The following is a 21,355-nucleotide window of genomic DNA, read 5'->3' on the forward strand; positions in this document are numbered from 1 at the left end:
GAATAAAAACATCAAAACAGAATACTAATGTTTATATAATGCTAATGGCTTCACATCATAAAGTATGGTATGAAGTAAACAATACTCTACTCCAACTAGCGTATTTCGAATAATTTCCGAAGGCTATGATATGTGTGGTTTATATTTTTCCATGGCGGAAACATTTTTGAAGCAAATTATTTTGAAGAAAGCATTTGTGTGCGGATGAATCATGCACAATAAGACAGGGACTTCAATTTAAATACCGTGCGGGTTTTAATGTCTGCTTTGAAGAACATTTTTGAAAATACACATAAGTTACTAAAAATACTGTGAACTGAAACTTTATTAGTTTTCTTAATGGTGCTGCATAAAAAAAATGACAGATATATATTATACACAAATCTTTACTTACAAAACAAGGTATTTATGGTTTGAACATATAAACATATTTACAAGAGCACATGCAGATATGCGCAGCCATCTACTGCAGTGTTTAAAGAGGACGTCACGTCTGCATGTTCACCTTCTCTGTGTTGGGATGACTTTATTTCCGCTGGTGGCCACTGGGATGAGAAGTTTCCGATACTCGAGCGGAAGATATTTCTCTATCAGTATATTCACAGGCGTACCATCCGTCACAAAGCCCTGCCTGAGAAAAACAACACAGTCAGTTGAGCATGCTAAACATAGCCAATGTGACTCCAAGGGGGAAAAGGCTGCAAAAGTGTTCAAAAACAAGTGTACTGAAGGGGGTGGGACTGGAATCCACTGCTGCTTCAATGTATATGTAATGAGTGATTATAATCAAGGTATTAATCAATATTTTTCCTTCTAAATATCAAATGAGTTACTGAAATGTTCTTTTCATGTATTCTTTAATGTCTGTATTTGATATCTGACTGCAGTAACAGTGCTTTTGCTTATTGAGCCCGGCTTCCAGAAATGAAATAGGGACGTGTTTTGTGTTCGAGAAAGGTCTTCAATGTGTTAAAACATATAGGGGTCATTGAAGTCTATAGTTTAAGGGACCATTTCTTTGTTAAAGCCTTACTTTTCCAGTTAGACTAAAGTGTAGCTCTCCTTGAGAGAAAGAGTTTTACGACTCTCCTGTTTATAGATAGAGCCTGGCCAAATCCAACCGTGGAAAAGCTGTGTGTCGGTGTGTGTGTGTGTGTTAGTCTTCTTGGTTACTGGTTAAGGAACCACGGGCATTATTGGAGATCGACTGAGTTGTTGTTCGGGACATGCTGGCGCCCAGCAACCCAAATCGGCGACCTGGAAGGTCACGACGTGCCAAACTTCAGGGTCCGAGTGTCAGCTGCATAATCTAAGGAGATATGCTTCAGTCTATCTGTATATGTGTGGAAAATTACAATGTTTATCTATTTCTAAGCCAATCAGAAACTGCAACCTGAAGCAAGGACGTAGCTTAGTCCTTGGTGTATGGTCTGGTATAACTGCTCTGTCTGTGTGTGTGTGTGTGTGTGTGTGTGTGTGTGTGTAGGGTATAACTGCTGTGATCTTTGTAACTGTAAGCGGGGTGGCCTACAAACTCCTGTGTGAGTCTTGAAGCTGAACTTCTGCTGATGAAACTGCAAACTATCTTCAGTAAAACTTTCTTCAATTTATTATAATTCTGACTCCGGGTCTTCTTTCAAACATCTGGTCCTTGGGTCCTAAACTGTTACCCCCTAACAGTACAAAAACAAGATATATTGACCTATTATGCCCTTTTTCATAGTCTTGATTTTGTTTTTGGGGTCTACTAGAATAGGTTTTCATGCTCGAATGTCAACGGCGTCGAGCGCGTTCAAAAAATGTTACAACCCCTTACCATAACCACGAGTTTCAACACTACTAGCTAACTCAACCAGACCTCGGCCCTTTTTTGCATATACTGGGTGGGAATTATTTAAATGAGGAATATTGTGACGTGTTCGTTGCCAGAAAAAATGTCAAGACTACAATGGAGACGTTTAAGGGAGTTCAGAAACAGTGACACTGATATAGAGAATAACTCCCACTGGAGTGACTTTGGACTTTGTAACTTTGCAGACCTTTTTCATGCTCACACCACAACATTACACACTAAAGAAAGGTGAAAATGTAAAAAAGCATAATCTTCTTTAATGTTTACCTTCTCATGAGGAGCTCAAAATCTTCAATCTCAATAGTTTTACGTTTGGCATGAGTAGCGTATACTTCCAGATCATCTGCTAGCCGTTCAAAGTACTTCTTAAGACTAAGGAATAAAAAAAAAAAAACACAGACAGAATCATTGCAGGAGACGTAACTTCAAATGTTCGTGCTGCATCATGTGCTGCTCCCTTCTTTTAGTACTTACAATTCATTAATGACAGGGTAGACGTCACTGGCCACTTTGGTCTTGGCGAAATGCTTGAATACGCTCATGACGTAACTCTTGGGAAGAACATTAACCTCCGTCTGACGCTTCTTTCTGGGGGCTCGTTTGGCAACCTGAGGGGGACTGAGATAAATGGGTTTTAAATCTGCATTAGGATACACTATAAAACAGACAAAGGGAAGAGGACTGTTGTTGGTTAATACCCAGCATTCACTTCTTTAAGGACTGTGGGCATGGCCTGCGCACTAGGACTTGCGAACACTCTCTTCTGTCTTACGAAAGCAGGAGTTTTCATGGACAGTTCTGAAATAAAGGAAAATACAATTAATGCAAAAGTAAATTAGCTCAATCGGAACTGCAAGCACATCAACAACTGATTCTTTTTAATGATTCGATAATGCCGAGTTCACACTGCATGATTTTAGGCCCGATTTTCGCTCGCCGACAGGTGACATGTCCGAAATCATAGGCAAATCGGCGCCTGTTCACGTGAATGACAATCACGCAGTGCGAATTATGAGCCGCGATCTGAGAGAATCGCCAACGAGTCGCCGACGCCCGTGAGATATTTGGCATGCTAAATATCTGGACCTGTCGGCGATTCACAATCCTGCTGTGTGAATGTGTTCTGACTGAAAACTACATCGCGATGACCTACAGCCAATGAGAGAGCAAGAAACAGGACAGCGGGAAGTTCGGGGAGGAGTTATAGACCAGAATATCAGCATTTTAATAGATATATTTACAATTATATCAAGCAGAAACAAAGCACAAACATTTGCTTGACCAGCAGCAACAGCAGCACACTGCCAAATTATTTACCCCCAACTCTCTTTGCAGAACACACACAATCCTTGCTCCCCTCGTCTCCCCAACCATTTCCTCCTCCATAATCTGTTTTTGTTCCTCCTTTTCGCTCCAAATCAGCACACAGACAATTTGGATCGCAGTCTTCTTGCAGGCTATCATTTACTAATAATTTCGGTCTCAATCACGCGTGATCTTGCGTTATTTCCTCATCACTTCTCGCGTGTGTTTGGTTGTGAAACGTAGTTTGGGGACCAGACAGAATTTATCGGCGATTCTTTCTTTTGTAAAGTCCTGCAGTGTGAAACCCCCTGTCGCTGACCATCGTCCTGTGTGAACACAGCAGCAACTGAATGTCACCCCAGATAGTCGTGCAGTGTGAAAAGAACAGTGAGCCGACTACTTTGAAAATCGTGCAGTGTGAACTTGGCCTAAAACTGACTCAAATGATTCACTCAAAAATTGTACGAAAACATTTAACAATATCTCTCTCTCTCTCTCTCTCTATATATATATATGTAGAGAGAGAGAGAGAGAGAGAGAGAGAGAGAGAGAGCACGAGAGAGAATTTCATTATTTTAGTACAAGAACAAGGGCATCTGCGCTTTGGTTGTTGTTCACTGAAACCAGTTCACTGAAATGATTCATTCAAATGTAAATGTATTCAAAATCGAACTGATTTGAGAAGACAAACTGCAAAACGAAGACATAAAACACATGTGAAAGTCACCTGCACTAAGAGCGTCGTCGTTGTCATCATCCTCTTCCTCCTCCTCCTCCTCCTGAGGAGGTTCAGGGCTCTGATTGGCTGGCTCAGAGTCCATCAGCTCCTCCTCTGATTGGCTCACTTCCTCCGGGGCATCATGATGCTCTACAAGCTCGGATAAATCTTCCTCAGCCAGACTAGCCTCACGTTGCGATGAGCTCCGCTTGGATGTGGTGACCTCTGCCACAGGGCTGCCCGCTTGTTCTCTTTCTTCATCTGTAACGTCCTGCAAACTCTCTCTGTTCCCGTCAACAAACTCCAGATGATCTGAACAGAAACACGTTAGCTTTTCAACCTACAATTTATTTTATTTTAGTTACTATTAAAGAACTGCCCACTTAAACAGAAAGAGACCATTCCGTGTAAAGCAACAGAGCACAGTTTGCTTTTTGACGTGACATTTTGGGGGCATCTTAATATGCAATTTCTGTTTATTTAATCGCAATCAAAATCCCAAAGCTTTGAATCATTGGAATAAATTATTTAACAGATTAAAAAATGTTTAATCTTACCGACCCCAAACTCATTTGAGCCTGTAATAATCAGGTTGAACCTTGTGATTGTCATTTCAGGAAGTCTCATTGTTCTCACCTTTCTCTCTGGGATTCAGTCCAGCTCCGAAACTCTTTGTGACTCTAGTGGAGGCTGGAACTCCCGGGACAGCTCCTCCTCCCTCTGAGCGGTGAGCTCTGCGAGTTATTCTCTCTGGATGATGTGATGCATCTGGGTTCTCTTCAATGTGCTCATCTTCAGCTTCCTCAACCTCTTCATACTCATCTTCCACAACGGTCTCTTCCTCCACGTTCTCATCCTCAACTTCCTCCATGTTCTCATCCTCAACTTCCTCCATGTTCTCATCCTCAACTTCCTCCACGTTCTCATCCTCAACTTCCTCCTCCACGTTCTCATCCTCAACTTCCTCCATGTTCTCATCCTCAACTTCCTCCACGTTCTCATCCTCAACTTCCTCTTCCACGTTCTCATCCTCAACTTCCTCCTCCACGTTCTCATCCTCAGCTTCCTCCTCCACGTTCTCATCCTCAGCTTCCTCCTCCACGTTCTCATCCTCAACTTTCTCCTCCACGTTCTCATCCTCAACTTCCTCCATGTTCTCATCCTCAACTTCCACAACGTTCTCATCCACAACTTCCTCCTCCACGTTCTCATCCTCAACTTCCACAACGTTCTCATTCACAACTTCCTCCTCCACGTTCTCATCCTCAACGTCCTCCTCCACAATTTGATCCTCCTCCACGTTCTCATCCTCAACGTCCTCCTCCACATTTTCATCCTCAACTTCCTCCTCCACGTTCTCAACCTCAACTTCCACAACGTTCTCAACTTCCTCCTCCACGTTCTCAACCTCAACTTCCACAACGTTCTCAACTTCCACAACGTTCTCATTCTCAACTTCCACAACGTTCTCATCCTCAACTTCCACAATGGATTCCCGATCTTGTAGCTCCACATCCTGAGATTCAGGAAGTGATTCTGTCATCGCCTGCGTTGGAGCAAGTACAATATAATCTCCAGGACTCAAAAACACATCATCTCCTGCTTCTTGGGATGAAGGCGCCAACTCTTCCTCCTCCTCTTCCTGTGATGGTGACGGTCCTACTGTCTCGTCTTTTTTCGAGTGGACGTAAAGCTCTGTGACATCACTGAGGCCGAGCGTGAACTTCTGCCATGAAGAATCTTCGAGAGTTTTTCCTTCCTGAACCACAGACTGATCTAAAGGACAAAGAAACCATTTAACAAACAGACCAAATAAGACGGATGCATAATATCAGACTCAGTGTATATTAGGGTTTCACAATTTTGGGGGAAAATGTCATTTGTGATATTTAACCTTGCCATTGCAATTTAAAATGAAAGAAACAAAGAAAAGAAAACCTCCAGGTTTGATGTGCTTATTTGTAGGGCTGCACAATTTGGCCATTTTTTTTAATTATATATCAATATGACTATAATAATAGTAATAATTATGTAACAATAATTAGTATTATTACTGCAACTACAAAAAAAAAAGAGCATTGAATAAAAATAATAATAATAATATTATAATAATAATAATTTCATTTTACAGTACAAATGTAAAATTACAACACTAATATTTATGGCTGCCTTAATTCATTTTCAAACGCTAATCCATCAAGCTCTCATTTTGTCTGAAAACTGCAGGGAGTCCATAAAGCGTATTATGTTGACAACTGATGGTTTATAAGTGCTTCTCATAAGTTTGTGAGGATTGTTGGTGCATGTTGCATTCGCATATGCACGTTATAAGCGACCCAAACTCAGCAGATGCAAAGACGGAGTTGCTAACCGAGTCGCTCTGAGACACCAAAAAACACTGCATCATGAGCTGCTCTCGTGTAAACGAATGCTTCACTCTGAAACATGCAGAACATACTGTATTTTTGCAGCCATTGAGATTTAATGATCATATTAAGCCATATCACGAATTTGGTTTTATTTCAAATAATTGTGCACCCCTAGTGTATATAAACCTTGTTTCGGGCCCTGCTCCAAGCATCTCTGAACGGCCTCATCAAATGCATCCACAGACGACAGCTTCCGATTGGACACCTTCCGCTGGAGCCCCGCCCTCTCAGAGCGCTTATCCACAAATGGGGTCTTCAAGGTCAGGTTCAGCCCGCTGACAGAAAATAAACTTGAATTAAATCACACTCAAAATGCCTCAATCACCTCTTACATCGTACAATTCAATTTCAACCATGTAGTTCCCATATAGTTCCTAATTAAGTTAATAAGTTAGCAATTTTATTTACTTTCCATTGCTAGTTTTACTGACCAGGCCAGTCTACTGGAAAATAATGGACAACGCATTACCTCTTTGAGCCAGCAGACAAATCCAAATCATGAGATGTGTCTGGTTTCTCTTGAGGGTCATCACCTCTGTGAGAGACATGTGAGACGTCCTCGGTGTTGTCTGAGAATGTAGAAAAGGGTTAGATGATGGTTTATCTGAATGGTCTGTTGCACGTGACAAGTTAAAATTATGTGCCGATATTCCACTATATATGCAGTACGCCTGTTTTCAACTCCAAAAAGTCTTGCTAATAGGGCTGGGCGATATGGAGCAAAAAATATATCTCGATATATTTTGCTATATCTCGATATACGATATATATCTCGATATCTTTACAGGAAAAATAACCCCCCAAAAACTACTGCAAAAATATGCCAAATACCACAAAGTCTTTTTTTTTATTGAAATGCAAATAGGTAGGCAGTTCATGTAGGAACAAAGTGCTTCTGTGACATTTAAAAAAAAAAAAAGTCCTGTATACTAAAATAATAATTTAACTGAAAAATAAAGGAAAAAAAAAAAATATTGCACTATTTTTAATAAACCTGTATAGAAATACCATTACTAATTTTGGCAAATAAATTTTAAAAAAATGCCATATACCCCCAAAAAACTGCACAACTGTAGAGTAAAACTGCACTTGTAGATTAAAAGTGATAAAAATGCATCTAAAAACTGACATGATTGTTACAAAATCACACTGTCTGGGGCCTCTGGAGAACTCAGAACAACTGCTAGCATAAAGTTTAAGGTAAAAATAACTGCCATTAAATTATAGTATCTTACTACTATGCAATTAGATAAACTGTTCATTCATTACATCACTTTACCTCTGTCTTTATCCACCTTTATCCTCTTCTCTTCTTTTTGGCTCTGTATCTATAGCAGAATAGGTAGGCTAATGCTAATTTATAATGTGTCATGTAAATTCGGCCATCCGTCACAATCAGGAAACTTTCACCGTGTCTAGACCTGGCGCGAGCTGCCAGGCCCGTTTCTACAGGGGAGCATGTTAAGTGTGAGTGTGTTAAGCGCCCTAAAACAAAAGCAATGCGGCGAGAGGCGACGCTACACAACAAATTACGAACAACAACTGATCGCGCGCGCGCTGTTTCTGACGCACTTCAAGCACTCGCTAGGCGGGGAAAGATTGATCATGTGCGTGACCGGACTCGGGGGACTTGGTTGGTTGAATCATTTAACTTGAATGAGACAACCATAGACTGTAAAAAAATAGGAGACAACACGCGAGGGGAGGGGGAACAAAAGCAGAGGAGGGCGGGGGCGAGCACAGCACAGAGAAGGCAAACAAGCAAAGTGGCGAAATCAGAATTAAATATAAACAATATATCGATATATACGATATGTCAAAATCCATATCGAGTTAAAAAAAAATCTCGAGATATCGTAAATATCGAGATATCGCCCACCCCTACTTGCTAACAAAATCATATAACAGGTGAGAATGGGTGAAGCACCTGGCAGTTGATCGAACTCGCTCTCAAACGCGGACACACTGAAGACGCGCTGAGGTTTCCTGCGGCTCAGTCCTCTGACCACATGTGTCAGGGGTTCAGTGTTCAGAGTCAGATCAGACAGCTCCACTCCAGACAGGCCTTCACTGAGGAAAACACAGACACGTGAACACAACGTGCAGAGAACTACAAGAACATGAGACTGAAGAGTTACTAACGTTCTCTCTCCGGCACTGGACACACTGGACTCGGCTGGATTCGGTTCTGCTACTTGCAGTGCAGGCTGACCCGACATCAGAAGTGATGCTTCAGTCTCTGAAACACACACGGGTGAAACTTTTTTTTTTTAAATCTGCTTCTAATTTTTTTTTTTTATTAATAAAAATAAGAAAAGCACATAACAAAACTACTAAAGCTTAGTTCCAAAATTAAAACTAAAAAAATATACAAATTAAAGCTAATTCAAAATATAACTAATATTTGTACTTTCCAAGGCTTTTCCATGTTTTAAAATAAAAAGATTCCAATAAAAATTCCCTGATATTTCCAGGTATTCCACATTTATAAGATCTCCAAATATCTCGCTTTATTAATACACTCATCTGTGTTTCTTGACATTTATCGGTTCATTTCTGAAACCTTTCCACTCACCCATCTGAATGATTCCTCTGAGCAGACCACGAGTCGTTATGTCCTCGTCATACGGCGGTGACGGGGCAGGAGGGTCCGTCTTTGCCACCGTTGACCTCCGTCGTTTAGGTGAAGGGAGGGGTGACAGAGAGACACTCTGAAAAAAAGAGAAAAGTATTAAAAGGGTGCTATAATGCCCTTTTCACAAGATGTAAAATAAGTCTCTGATGTCCCCAGAGTGTGTTTGTGAAGTTTTAGCTCAAAATACCCCACAGATATTTTTATATAGCATGTTAAAATTGTCACTTTTTGAGGGTGTGCAAAAACGCACTGTTTTTATCTCTGTCCCTTTAAATGCAAATGAGCTGCTGCTCCCAAAACAGAGGGCGGAGCTTCAACAGCTCGCACTCATAAAGACATGCACTGAAAATTTCTAAAACTTTTGAGCCTTTTATGTTCAAACCGGAGTCAGGCAATGATGGAGAGACTCAAGAAGAAGTGACAACATGTAGACAACATTTCTGAATGGTTAGTTGATACATTTATGTAGCTTATGTGTAGTATCTTCTAGTCATTGATTAGCATATTCTGTCTTGATAATCTATATATCGTGTTCCGGGGGCGGGGTTTATGTAAATGTTAGGGTTTGTGATGTCACTAACCCGGGAGGAATGTTGTGTAGTCCCTACCAGCCGTTTGTTGTAGTCCTTAAAAAGCAATTTCTTTAAAAGAAAATATCTCCCTTTGCTTTGAACTTTGCAGATGTTGTTTATGCTCAAACAGCAACATTACACACACTAACTAAAGTTAGAAAAGTGAAATCATAATCAACCAACCCTTTAAGGATGTGATTATGTAGAATATGCAGTTGTATATAATAATCTATTAAACACCACACATACCTCATGGAGCTTCTTCTTGAGTCTGTGACGTAAGGCAGATCCAGGACTCTCCAGACCAGGGGTATTTTTCACCCTGATGCTCCGCCGTACACTGGTTGAACTGAAACACAACATTGAAAAACAATACGCAAAACTTACAGAAAATGATATATACACACATACATACATACATATATATATATATATATATACATACAGACAATTATGCAAAAACCTCCTTAGACTAATAACTCTCTAATATATATATATATATATATCAGAGAGTTATTAGTCTATGGAGGTTTTGCATAATTGTCTGTAATGGCTATAATTCACAATTTGTACGTTTTTAAAAGGTTATGCTAAATAGAAAATTAATACAGACTTAACCTACAACCAGTAAGAGTATAACTTCCCCCTTATGACGTTTTTGTATTTAGTTGTTACCCAACTAACTTTACATAATGTTTGAAAAAATATTCACTCAACTATTTGTTTATAAAATGTATCTGTGTGCATAAACCATTTACGTAAACTGATTTTAAAGCAATCAAACACATACAATTAGGCTGGAGATTTTATGTTCATAAAATGTAACGTTGAGTGACATTTGAAATAAATTCACCTTCTGGTTACAGGAGATCTGGGTAACTCTGTGTGCAGGACTCTCCTCAACAAAACCCGAGCAGATATGTCCTCTTCTGTTGAATCCATCTTATCGTGGTTTATCACAAAACGAAATATTCACAAATGCTAAAACCCCTAAACTACATTAAATTGAAATGAAACAACAAAGAAAAACATCGTCGAATCATACATCTGAGGTTTGAAAATGGAAGTCACACTCCCGCTCGTTCGTTCAAGTGAATCTCGCGATATTTTGTCGCTTGCTTTCATTGGCGCCGCGGTGTAGTTCTCAGCACTGTAGTACCAGTACATCCTCAAGGGGGCGCACGACGACAGCGGTTCAGAAACCTGAATCCTCCATTGATCTGCATTCAAATATCAGTGCGATTTGTGAAGTATAATAAATTGATACCTAACATACACATATAAAACATTTCCAATTATCTATATAAAATGATTTTAAAATAATCACTCAATGAAACAGCTGTGATATGGCAATCCTTCAGAACATAATATAACTTTATAGAACATAAGAATAAAATGGCTTCTAAGAGCATTGTATTAACATAGACAGTATATAAACGTGTATTAACCATAGAATGTGGTATTAACACGTCATTTACTACCGAGAAAAACTGAGTAGTTTTGAGTTTGACCAGAGAATGTCTAGTTTGACCTCACTATGTGCAAAAATATGGCAAAAAAACTTGGTTAGAGATGCCACGAAGTAAGTGGCAATGCCTTAACCATATGTGTGTTGAAGGCCACTAGGACCTCTTCCATCCTTGTCAAGGGGAGTGCTAACCTTCTCTCCTTTCATACAACACAAAATAACACGTGGTTTCTCAGAGAATATATGAGGCAGTACGTGCCTGTAATTCCCAACGACGGTGACAAGTTTCAAAATGAAAACCTTTTTACCATACTTTATATATCACATCTTGTTTTGTACGTTTTTACATACACGTTATAATCGTATTATTTGTATTAATGCTTGATTTATGTTTTAAAAAGTTGTTTTTGTGATCCTGTATCGCCTTGCATAGCTTTCTCATTTGCATCTAGCACATACCGACCAATCATAACGACGCGAGAGGACGCGTCACAGACTCTTGCCCAGGAAGTAAACACTAGAGACCATGCGGTATAAAAGCCGTGACGCGGGAACACAAAGATGGCTGAACCGTTTCTGTATCTCATAAACGTTTGTGGAAAACCCGATCTTTTTTACTTTATCTATACAAATATCTTTATGTTCTGAATGATTCTGCATCGTTGTAAGCTTGAGTTGAGAATATTTACCTCCTTTTAGACTGATACAACTAAACGTCTGTCTTGGCCGGCTGATTGATTGAAACTCGTGTGTTGCAGAAACAACCCGAAACAAATGGAAGGAATGGCGGAAAGTGTGAAGCGTGTGCATGATTATGCTCAACTCACTCCCGAAGAGGAATTGGGTATGGATTGTTTACCACTTTCAGAAACCCCGACTAACAGCCCTCTTCCGAAAATGCGACGACAGGTATCTGAGCCCTCAAATATGGATATATTGAAGGCGATCGAGAGGTTGGGAAAAAAGCAAGATGATATCATGGAGAAGTTACTGGAAATTGAAAGGTCTGTTGCATCTAATTCGACCCTAATATCCGAACTCGTCACCAAAGTTGATTCGGTTAACGATAAAACGAAGAGAGCTGTTGTTAAAACGGACGAACTGAGTGTTGAAGTAGAGGCTGTGATCTCTGAAAACAAACAACTGTGGGAAAACGTCGACGAACTGGATGACGCATATAAAAGACGGTGGAGTTTTAAAATGTCTGGTATCCCGGAGGAGGCAGGAGAAAATGTGAAAATTATCGCAATGGATCTTTTCTCTCTTGTCTCGCCGGGATTGAGAGATGTTCTTCAGACGTCCATTGATGTCGCACACAGACTCGATCCGAAGCGGATTATTGTGCAGTTTTTGTCACGCACTCATCGAAATCGCATCTGGTTGGACGCAAAAAACACTGAAATCCTCAAACAGAAAGGCATCAAAATAACAAGATCTGACACAATGAATTGAGTAAACTGTGGCCTCTGGTAAAAGTCAATCCAGGAGAGATGGAGTTCAACGAGCTTGGTTCAAGCCAAGGGATCGTTTGCCATTATTGATGGAGAGAAGTTTACAGCAGATGATATGTTTGAATCATGTTAAAGTTTGCTCTTAATCATTTTGAGGAATAAAAAAAAAAAGTGACATTGAACTTAATCTTCAAGCATGGCTGTAACCTCTTTGCAAAGATGGTGTCCTTTTTGTTCTCACATGGCATGAATGCATTTGATATTTTCTAAGCTATTTGATGCTTAATATGGAAGATTAAAGAGATCAACTCTTTTTGCTTATAGGACAAATTGTTCTTTTTTTGTTCTTATTCAGTGTCTTTTAACTTTTCATGTTTTTCTTAATGTTCTGGGGATTCGTGATCTTACTGAACGAAAAGCCTCATTTTTATTTTGTAATTCTAAAAGAAGTTTATTTTCCACAAGAAACCTGTTCTAGTGTTAATGATGAGCCCTTTGGTCAGCACAGTGGGTGGAGGTACAACTTTTTCACATGGGTCTTCATTCATAATTTTATTTAATCATAAATTTACTGGTAAAATTCTTGAGTCACACTTCTCTTTCGAGGGCAGATGGATAATAGCAGTTGTTCAGTCCGGAGAGGCTGTTATTTTATGTAATATATATGGCTTTAACAGCTCTGATTTAAACCATATCCTTCCCAATCTTTGTCTACAAAACGGCTTGCTTTAAAGGGATAGTTCACCCAAAAATAAAAATGATCCCACAATTTACTCACTCTCAAGCCATTCTAGGTGTAGCCTATATGACTTTCTTCTTTCAGCCAAACACAATCAGAGTTAGATAAAAAAAATATCCTGGCTTATCCAAGCTTTATAATAGGAGTGAATGGTGCATTTTCTTTTTTTTAAGGCCCAAAAAGCGCATCCATCATAAAAGTAATCCATACGATTCCTCGGGAAAAAAAGGCCTTCTGAAGCGAAGAGATGGATTTTTGTAAGAAAAAGATCCATATTTATAACTCAATAAACTATAATCACTGGCTTCCGGTGGAAGAGTGACCTCTGACCCGATGCGTGAACACAGAAGTATAGAAGACAGAGCAAAACAAAACAACGGTCATTTTTTAAGAGAAATGTCGTTGTTGAGTTTGTTGCCCAGATCTATTTGATTGAAGCGCGAGAGGCGTCGACTCTCACCAAAGCTTACACTACTCCTTCATCCTACATCATGCGTCGGGTCAGAGGTCACTCTTCCGCCGGAACTAGACTTGCTTACGGATGTTGCCGGAAACCAGTACTTATAGTTTATGTAGTTATAAATATGGATATTTTCTTACAAACACGTTTTGCTTCAGAAGGCCTTTATTAACCCCCTGTAGCTGTATTTATTACTTTCATGATGGATGGATGTGCTTTTTTGGCCTTCAAAATCTATGGTACCATTTACTCCCATTATAAAGCTTAGAAGAGCCAGGATGTTTTTTTATATAACTCTGATTGTGTTTGGCTGAAAGAAAAAAGTCATTTACAAGTAGGATGTTTTGTCATGAATTGGTAATATTTGTATTAATACATGTTTATAAAGTTAAAATGAATGTAAATGTGTAAATAATTAATGGATTTTTGTGTAAAAAGTATACAATTAAATGTGATGTCATGCAAGTAGTTTCATATTGTATGCATGCATACACACACGTTTTTTATTTTTTTGTGCGGACATAGACTTCCATTGATTTTATATCAGGTTAATGATATTTTCTATGGCCTACCCCTAAACCTACCCATCAGAAACATGTGCAAAACATTAGATGTTAATAAAAACATTTTGGCGATTTATAAACCTTTTTAACTAGTGAAGAGCAGTAAAATGTCCTCACTAGTCAGTTGTCATAATACTTCACTATAAGTGAAGACATTTGGCCCGAACACGTACAGTAGCTTATAGACAAACCAGTACACACACACACACTCACACAGATACACTGAGACAATATTTCTTTGATTTTCCCCTCTATCTTTAATTGGCACAGTTAACACATACAAAGTATTCAGTGCTCCAAAAACACAAGCATAACAAACAGAACACAAAGACAAAAGTGCAAAACAAACATTTGGCAGAGCCCACCAAACAAGAACTAAAAAAAGTTTAATTCAATTAGCAAAGCAGAGAAAAGAAACTGGGATGTTTTTATTAATCAAAATTTAAAAATAGACTCTTACCATGGATTGGTAGTTCACTCTTATTTATAGACTTGTACGTATAGATATACATATATATATATATATTTATATTTAAAACTCTCTGATTTGGGAGTGGTGTTTTGAAGCCCCAAACAGAGCAGGTAGGGGCCGAGGGCAAATGATTCTTATCACTGATAGGCCAAATAACAGCTGTGATAACCGGCACAGTATAACAGTGCTGAAAGGATGAAATGTTAACGTTGTTTTGTTCTTAAAGAGAACCAGAGCACTCGAGACAGTGTGTGTGTTCGGAAGACAGACGTAATGATGTTTTCCTCTTTAGGATGTTGTTCTCCGCAAACCTTTTCACAATGATTACACATCTTCATATTTATAGGTTCATCAATAGCGAGTCAGTCAGTTATTAGGAGATGCTGCTCAATTCATTCAACATAAAATATCAGAATTCATCAATAAGCGCTTTATTAAACATAATAAAAGCATTCAGCATTAAATAGCAGATCTGTGGCATGTGTGAATTGTCATTTCCATGATGCTGCCTGTAGAGATGTGGATGTTTTTGGGCTTCAAACCTACTTAAGAATAAAGAGAAAATGAAAAATATCCAACACCTCTCCTGGACCCAATATGACTGTGAGAGAATTTAAAAATATATAAAAAGAAAAGTAAAAATTATTATGTGCCTCAAGGATGGTGAGTAGTCAGTGGAAGATGATGAAATGAAAAAATATTATCTCTTCACAACGGACATTACAGAAAGAAAAACTCCCCTTCGTCAAACCACAGTGATTACATTAAAAAGAAAACAAAAAATCAGTTGAATTAAAAACCTTACGCATGGAGACCATTCTTCAGGTTAAGACAACCATACAAATGCCAAACACAGATCACATGATGCATGTTAAATGTCTGGTTAACCTGTACATTTGGCTCAGAGTACATTTAAACCCTTACGTATATATATATATACCTTTTTTTGCCAAGGTAACCGAAACCGGCCAATGAGGTTGCCGTATTCTCGGCTGGGTTCTCCACAGGGTAAAACCATGAAGGCATGAACAAAACATCTTGTCACAATATAAATACATACCCATATCAACAGGACATTAGCATATTCATGTATGTAAATATAGCTCCTCCCCTGCCTGACCGGAAAAAAAAAAGCTCACGCTCGAGCGTGACGATTGGACGGTAAAGCAGGAAGTCGTTAATTGAATGAAAATGTGAATCACTGAAGGGACGTTAGCTAAAAATGAGTTAGAAAAGATGGCAGACAGACAGAGTATTAGTAATTGCACTGGAAGGGCGGAGACAGAGGAGGTGCCAGGGCAAGCAGACATGCTATTGGCCAGTGAAGCCCCGCCCCTGATGTGTGCCCTGCAGCTGTTATCTTTGGGAGGAGGAGTCAAAGCCTCTAAAGGGGTGTGGCCTGATAAAGGAGCCGGAATGAGTGACATCATCAAGAATTCTGCTGCGTTCCATTAAACTCGGCAAAAATTCTAGCTTGAAACTTGGAAAAGAGCAACAGAAGGGCACTTAAAGACATTTCACATCATACAAACAAAGCGGGACATGTGGTTAATGTTAAACAAAAGCTTGTAAGCACAAAAAATGCAAGAAGTTCCTACATTATATGTTTCTAGCTGTGTAAAACATGATAATGTTGATATTCATATACCTGTAAAACATGTGCTTGCTTCGCCATTTTGTTTCTTTATACACTACCGGCCAAAAGTTTGGAAAAATTACGTGTTTTAAATATTTTTGAAGGAAGTCTTTTAAGCTGAGGCAGAATTTATTTGATCTAAAATACAATAAAACAGTAATATTGTGAAATATTCTTCACATGATTCTTCAGGAATCATTCTAATATGCTGATTTACAGCTCAAGAAACATTTCTGATTATTATCAATGTAGAAAACAGTTAATATTTTTGTGTAAAACGTGATACACTACCGTTCAAAAATGTAAGGTAAGTAACATTTAAAAAAAATACTTTTATTCAGCAAGGACACATTAAATGAAATCAAAAGTGACAGTAAAAGACATTTGTAAGTTTGCAAAAGATTTGTTTCTTTCTATTTATCTAAGAATCCTGAAGAAAATGCATTAGTTTCCACAAAAATATTAAGCAGCACAACTGTTTTCAACATTGATAATACTAAGTAATGTTTCTTGAGCAGCAAATCGTCATATTATAATGATTTCTGAAGGATCATGTGACACTGAAGACTGGAGAAAAATTCAGCTTTGATCACGGTAATAAATTACATTTTAACATATGTAATAATAAATTGTAATAATATTTCACAATATTACTGTTTTTACTGTATTTTTAATCAAATAAATGCATCCTTGGTCAGCATAAGAGACTCAAAAACATAAAAAAAAAATCATAATTATTCCAAACTGTTAGTGTGCATCATCTTCCAAGCATCAAGATGTAGATGTCAAGTAGGAATACGGACAGAACGCAGCACTGATGTGGTACCGCAAATCCAGCTCCTTTTACAGACCACGTTCCCAGTTCAGGATAGGTCAGGGAATCGGAAGCAAGACCGTTTTTCAAGCTGTTAAAGACGAAAACACACACACACACACACATACATACACTCATTCGCACCAGGCCGAAAGAAACGTTAGAGCCGTTCACAGCAGCGATGAAGAGCCGTAAAGCAAAATGATATATGTAGATCATATTCACCTCATTATAAAAGAACAGACAGGTAATAAATCTAAATGTCATAATATTTCTCTGATTTGCTGTTAAAGTTCCTCTCTACAGCAGGAGAATTTAGGCCGAGAGGTCTCTATAGCCTCTTCCTCTCGCTTCTTTCACTGTTCCTCTCTTTATTTTGTGTCTGTCTCTCATCTGTCTCACTCTAGGGCGGTTCATGGAGGGTAGGCTGTAGTTTTCCTCACATGCGGCTGCTGTTTGCCCTGCACCACTGAGTCCTCCTTCCATACTTTACGAATCTGCAGTCATACAAACAAAACAAACATATGAAAAACAAAAGAAAAGACATGTTAGACTTGGTGAAGTGATGAATTCATGCACCCTATGAATGGCTTTTCACGCTATATTTAAAGGGATAGTTCACCCAAAAATGAACATTTTGTCATCATTTGCTCACCCGCAATATTCTAAGATATTTTGAAGAATGTTGGTAACCAAACAGTTGCTGGACCCCATTGACTTCAATCGTATTTGTAGAAAAAAAATACTATGAAAGTCAATGGGGACCAGAAACTGTTTGGTTACCAACATCCTTCAAAATATCTTCTTTTGTGTTTAACAGAAGAAAGAAACTCTAAACAGATTTAGAACAACTTGAGGGTGAGTAAATGATTACAGAATGTTTCATTTTTGGGTGATCTAGCACTTTAATCCTGTGTTATATATTTTTATTTTTCTGTAATTTTATCCATGGGTTAAGCAACATTTCATGCCAGTGTTATTGTAGTATTATTTATATACTATTATAGTGTATATTAATATTTTGAATTAGCTTTTATTTTTATGTTTTCAGTTAATATTTTAGTTAAAGGTTTAGTAATTGTTATGTGTTTTGTCATTTGTATTAGTTTTCTTTAAAAAAAATTTTTTTTAGCTTGAATAATTTGTCTTTTTTTTAGCTTTTGTCATTTTAGTGCATCATCTTCATTTAGATGCCAAGGCAACATTTAAAATTTTCATTCATGTTCCTTAAGTTTAAGTTTTTCATCTAATATTTATATCTACATTTATTAAAGCTTTTTATTAATATTAACGAAAATGATTTTTAAAGTGCCCCTATTATGCTTTTTCGAATATTATAGTTTCAGAGATCAAAGTGCAGATCAATGGGAGTTATTGTCTCCTAAAATAATGAATCAATACTCATTACTGTACTGTTCATCATTACAGTTCGTATAACTGTGTATTAACTGCTGAGGAAGATCCGGAGCTGAAATTTAGATATGGTAATGGACGTTTCGTTTCTGACACGAGCTATAAGCGGTAGACCAATCACAACAGACTGAGCCATCTGACCAATCAGAGCAGAGTAGACCAATCACAACAGACTGGAACATCTGACCAATCAGAGCAGAGTAGATCAATCACAACAGACTGGACCGTCTGACCAATCACAGCAGAGTAGACCAATCACAACAGACTGGAACATCTGACCAATCAGAGCAGAGTAGGCTCTCGGAAAGGAGGGGTTTAGAGAGACAGAATCTTTGAGAAATAAGGTGATGTGCAATGTATATAATGAGAAACTGATGCATGTAAATATATTGTAGAAGATCTCCAAAACAAAATTAGGAAGTTATAAAATAGCATAATAGGGCCACTTTAATAGTTTTAGTTCTAGTTAACAATAACAACACTTGTTTCGTGCTTGTAATTTTAAAATCAAATGTACGCAGTGATTAACCCAGGATAAACTAACAGTGTAAAACATGGAACAAGATAATCCAAGGTTAAAAATGGCCATGATTACAAGAGTGAAAAGCCTATTTGAATGCACACCAAAAACACACACATATGACATTTTATGTATATGCTTAAATGAGCTGTACGATTACAAAATGGACTGAAAAATGACAATATAAACACATAGGATTGATTGTGTGTAGCGTGATTTATAATATGCATGAATTATTGGCAAGAGTAAATAAATTTTCTTGGTTGAATTCAAGAACAAATGCGCCTGAAACACTCAAACATGCATTTATGCAGAGAAAACATCACTCAAACAGGCAGGTTTGCAGAAACAGAGGACTCAGATGACGTTTAATATGTTTATAGCAATAATTAGATCAGCATGTAGGTTATCTCTCAAGCTGGTTTGTTTTTTGTGTGTGTGCACGCCATTTTGCAGAAAACTATAACTTAAAGGCGGCGTACAGCAAGTAGGTTCATGCTTGTTTAAACTGAAACAAAGGTCAGACTTCAACACTTCATTTGGAGGAAATCACACTCGTGCAATATTCAACTCCAACTGTTTCAAATGTCTAAGGTAGTCAAATGCAGTTTGAGGCATCTTAAAATGAAAGAGAAATCCAAGATCTCTTCATTCACACACACACACACACACACACACACACACACACACACACACACACACACACACACACACACACACACACACACACACACACAGCTAATGCACTCATCTAGTACTCCGTCTCACCCTCAGAAAGATAAACCCTTGTCCAGGAAAACAGCTCTGTGAGGAAACATTCAGAAACGTTTCATGCGTCACATTTCACAGCTAAAATGGCAACTCGGCTCTCAATCAGGAATAAAGATGAGGAGCACCGGACATGATTGTGTCGTCGTGACTCAAACTTGATGATTGTGATTCTTGAATGAATATTGTGATTTTACTCATTTAAATGGTTGCATTGTGTTTTTCTGTAAACTTCTATGTATCATAAAGTTTTTTTTCCAGGGTTATTTCTTCTTGTTATGAATATCTACATCAACTATACACTGTAAAAAAAGATTTTTTGAATCTTAAAAATTATTGAAGTCTTACTAGTTAAAGATTATTGAAGTCTTACTTATTAAAAATGTTTAATTAAATGTGTTACAGTACATCTGAGTGAAAATTGTTTCTACACCAACTTTTTTCAGTGGAGATTGAACACAGTGTGAACAAATAATAGAGCTAAAGATCCATAACGGCAGTCTCTATCTAACACGTATTAGCAAATGATGTGCTTTTCACAAATATATTCAAAGGCATGATGATGGTTTACTAAAGAAATTCTACTTATGCTACTTGTAAACTGTTTATTATTACTAGTGCTTGAGCTGATGTCAATGTATGATCATCTTTTTGGCGGGGAAAACACCAGCAATAAGGCCCGGTTCACACAGAACCTGTTTTTGCGGTTAAAAACGTGAGATGCAGGTCAGTGGAGCGTGAAAAAAAAGCAAGGTCTAGAGACTCGTTCTTTAAAAATTGAACTTCTTTTAACCCGAGTGCCGTGTTTTTTAGAATGCCGTGTCATGTGCGAGACGCTGCAAAAGATGCGAGATGACGTTTACATTGAAAAACAATGAAAAAGTAGAGCAGTGGAACGGAAAAGTGTGTTCTGTCTGTGTGAACGGCCCCTGATTTGACGTTTTCCTCCAAGAGCTAGGCTGGATCTTAAGTTAATTTACAATTACTTTATGTATGAAAACAGTACAAAAACTTGCATGTATCTCCTCGTATATGTGTGTTGGATTTTACTGGAGCGATCTAACATGCACTGCTGTTCAATACGACAAGATACTACCGCCATATGAAACTATGGTGGACTAATATCTAAAACCATCATGTGCTAAGACACATACAGTACTAGAGCTGCACGATTCTGGTTAAACTGAGAATCACGACTTTAGTTTCAAACAGAGATCACGATTCTGAACAGACAACTAAACAAAATAACCTGTAATTTACTAATTGATAATAATTGCTGCAGTCCACTTAAAATGTTTAATTAATTTGAATGAATTATTTAAAAAAATCGGGTTGAATGAATGATTAAATCACTCACTCATAAATACTTCACTTGTTTCATTACTGGATGAATCAGTGTTTTTTTTAATGAATCCCTTGAATGAATGATTCAATGACTCACTCATAAATACTTCACTTGTTTCATTACTGGATGAATCAGTGTTTTTGAACAAATCTCTTGAATGAATGATTCAATGACTCACTCATAAATACTTCACTT

At 38.0% G+C, this 21,355-nt stretch overlaps 2 protein-coding genes across 6 annotated transcripts in view; both read right to left on the reverse strand.

Moving 5' to 3' along the window:
• Window positions 1-233: 233 nt before the first annotated feature.
• On the reverse strand, window positions 234-10,624 carry cenpt (centromere protein T). The gene is made up of 13 exons (XM_084387824.1): window positions 10,365-10,624; window positions 9,761-9,860; window positions 8,880-9,015; window positions 8,447-8,543; window positions 8,232-8,374; window positions 6,774-6,873; window positions 6,431-6,579; window positions 4,512-5,651; window positions 3,885-4,187; window positions 2,551-2,650; window positions 2,327-2,470; window positions 2,120-2,224; window positions 234-631 (listed from the first exon to the last, which is right to left on the reverse strand). The coding sequence occupies exons 1-13, from the start codon at window positions 10,451-10,453 to the stop codon at window positions 502-504; spliced, it is 2,736 nt and encodes a 911-aa protein (XP_084243950.1). The 5' UTR covers window positions 10,454-10,624; the 3' UTR covers window positions 234-501.
• Window positions 10,625-17,467: 6,843 nt separating this feature from the next.
• The window catches only part of fnbp1b (formin binding protein 1b), a 78,000-nt gene continuing 74,112 nt past the window's right edge, over window positions 17,468-21,355 (reverse strand). For all 5 annotated transcript variants that reach the window (XM_084386364.1, XM_084386362.1, XM_084386361.1 and 2 more), the window contains one exon: window positions 17,468-17,611. In XM_084386364.1, the coding sequence (XP_084242490.1) occupies window positions 17,604-17,611 (8 nt within the window). In that variant the 3' untranslated portion in view covers window positions 17,468-17,603. The remainder of the gene's footprint in view (window positions 17,612-21,355) is intronic.

This window comes from Rutilus rutilus, assembly GCF_951802725.1.
Source record: "Rutilus rutilus genome assembly, chromosome: 18".
NCBI classification, from domain to species: Eukaryota; Metazoa; Chordata; class Actinopteri; order Cypriniformes; family Leuciscidae; genus Rutilus; species Rutilus rutilus.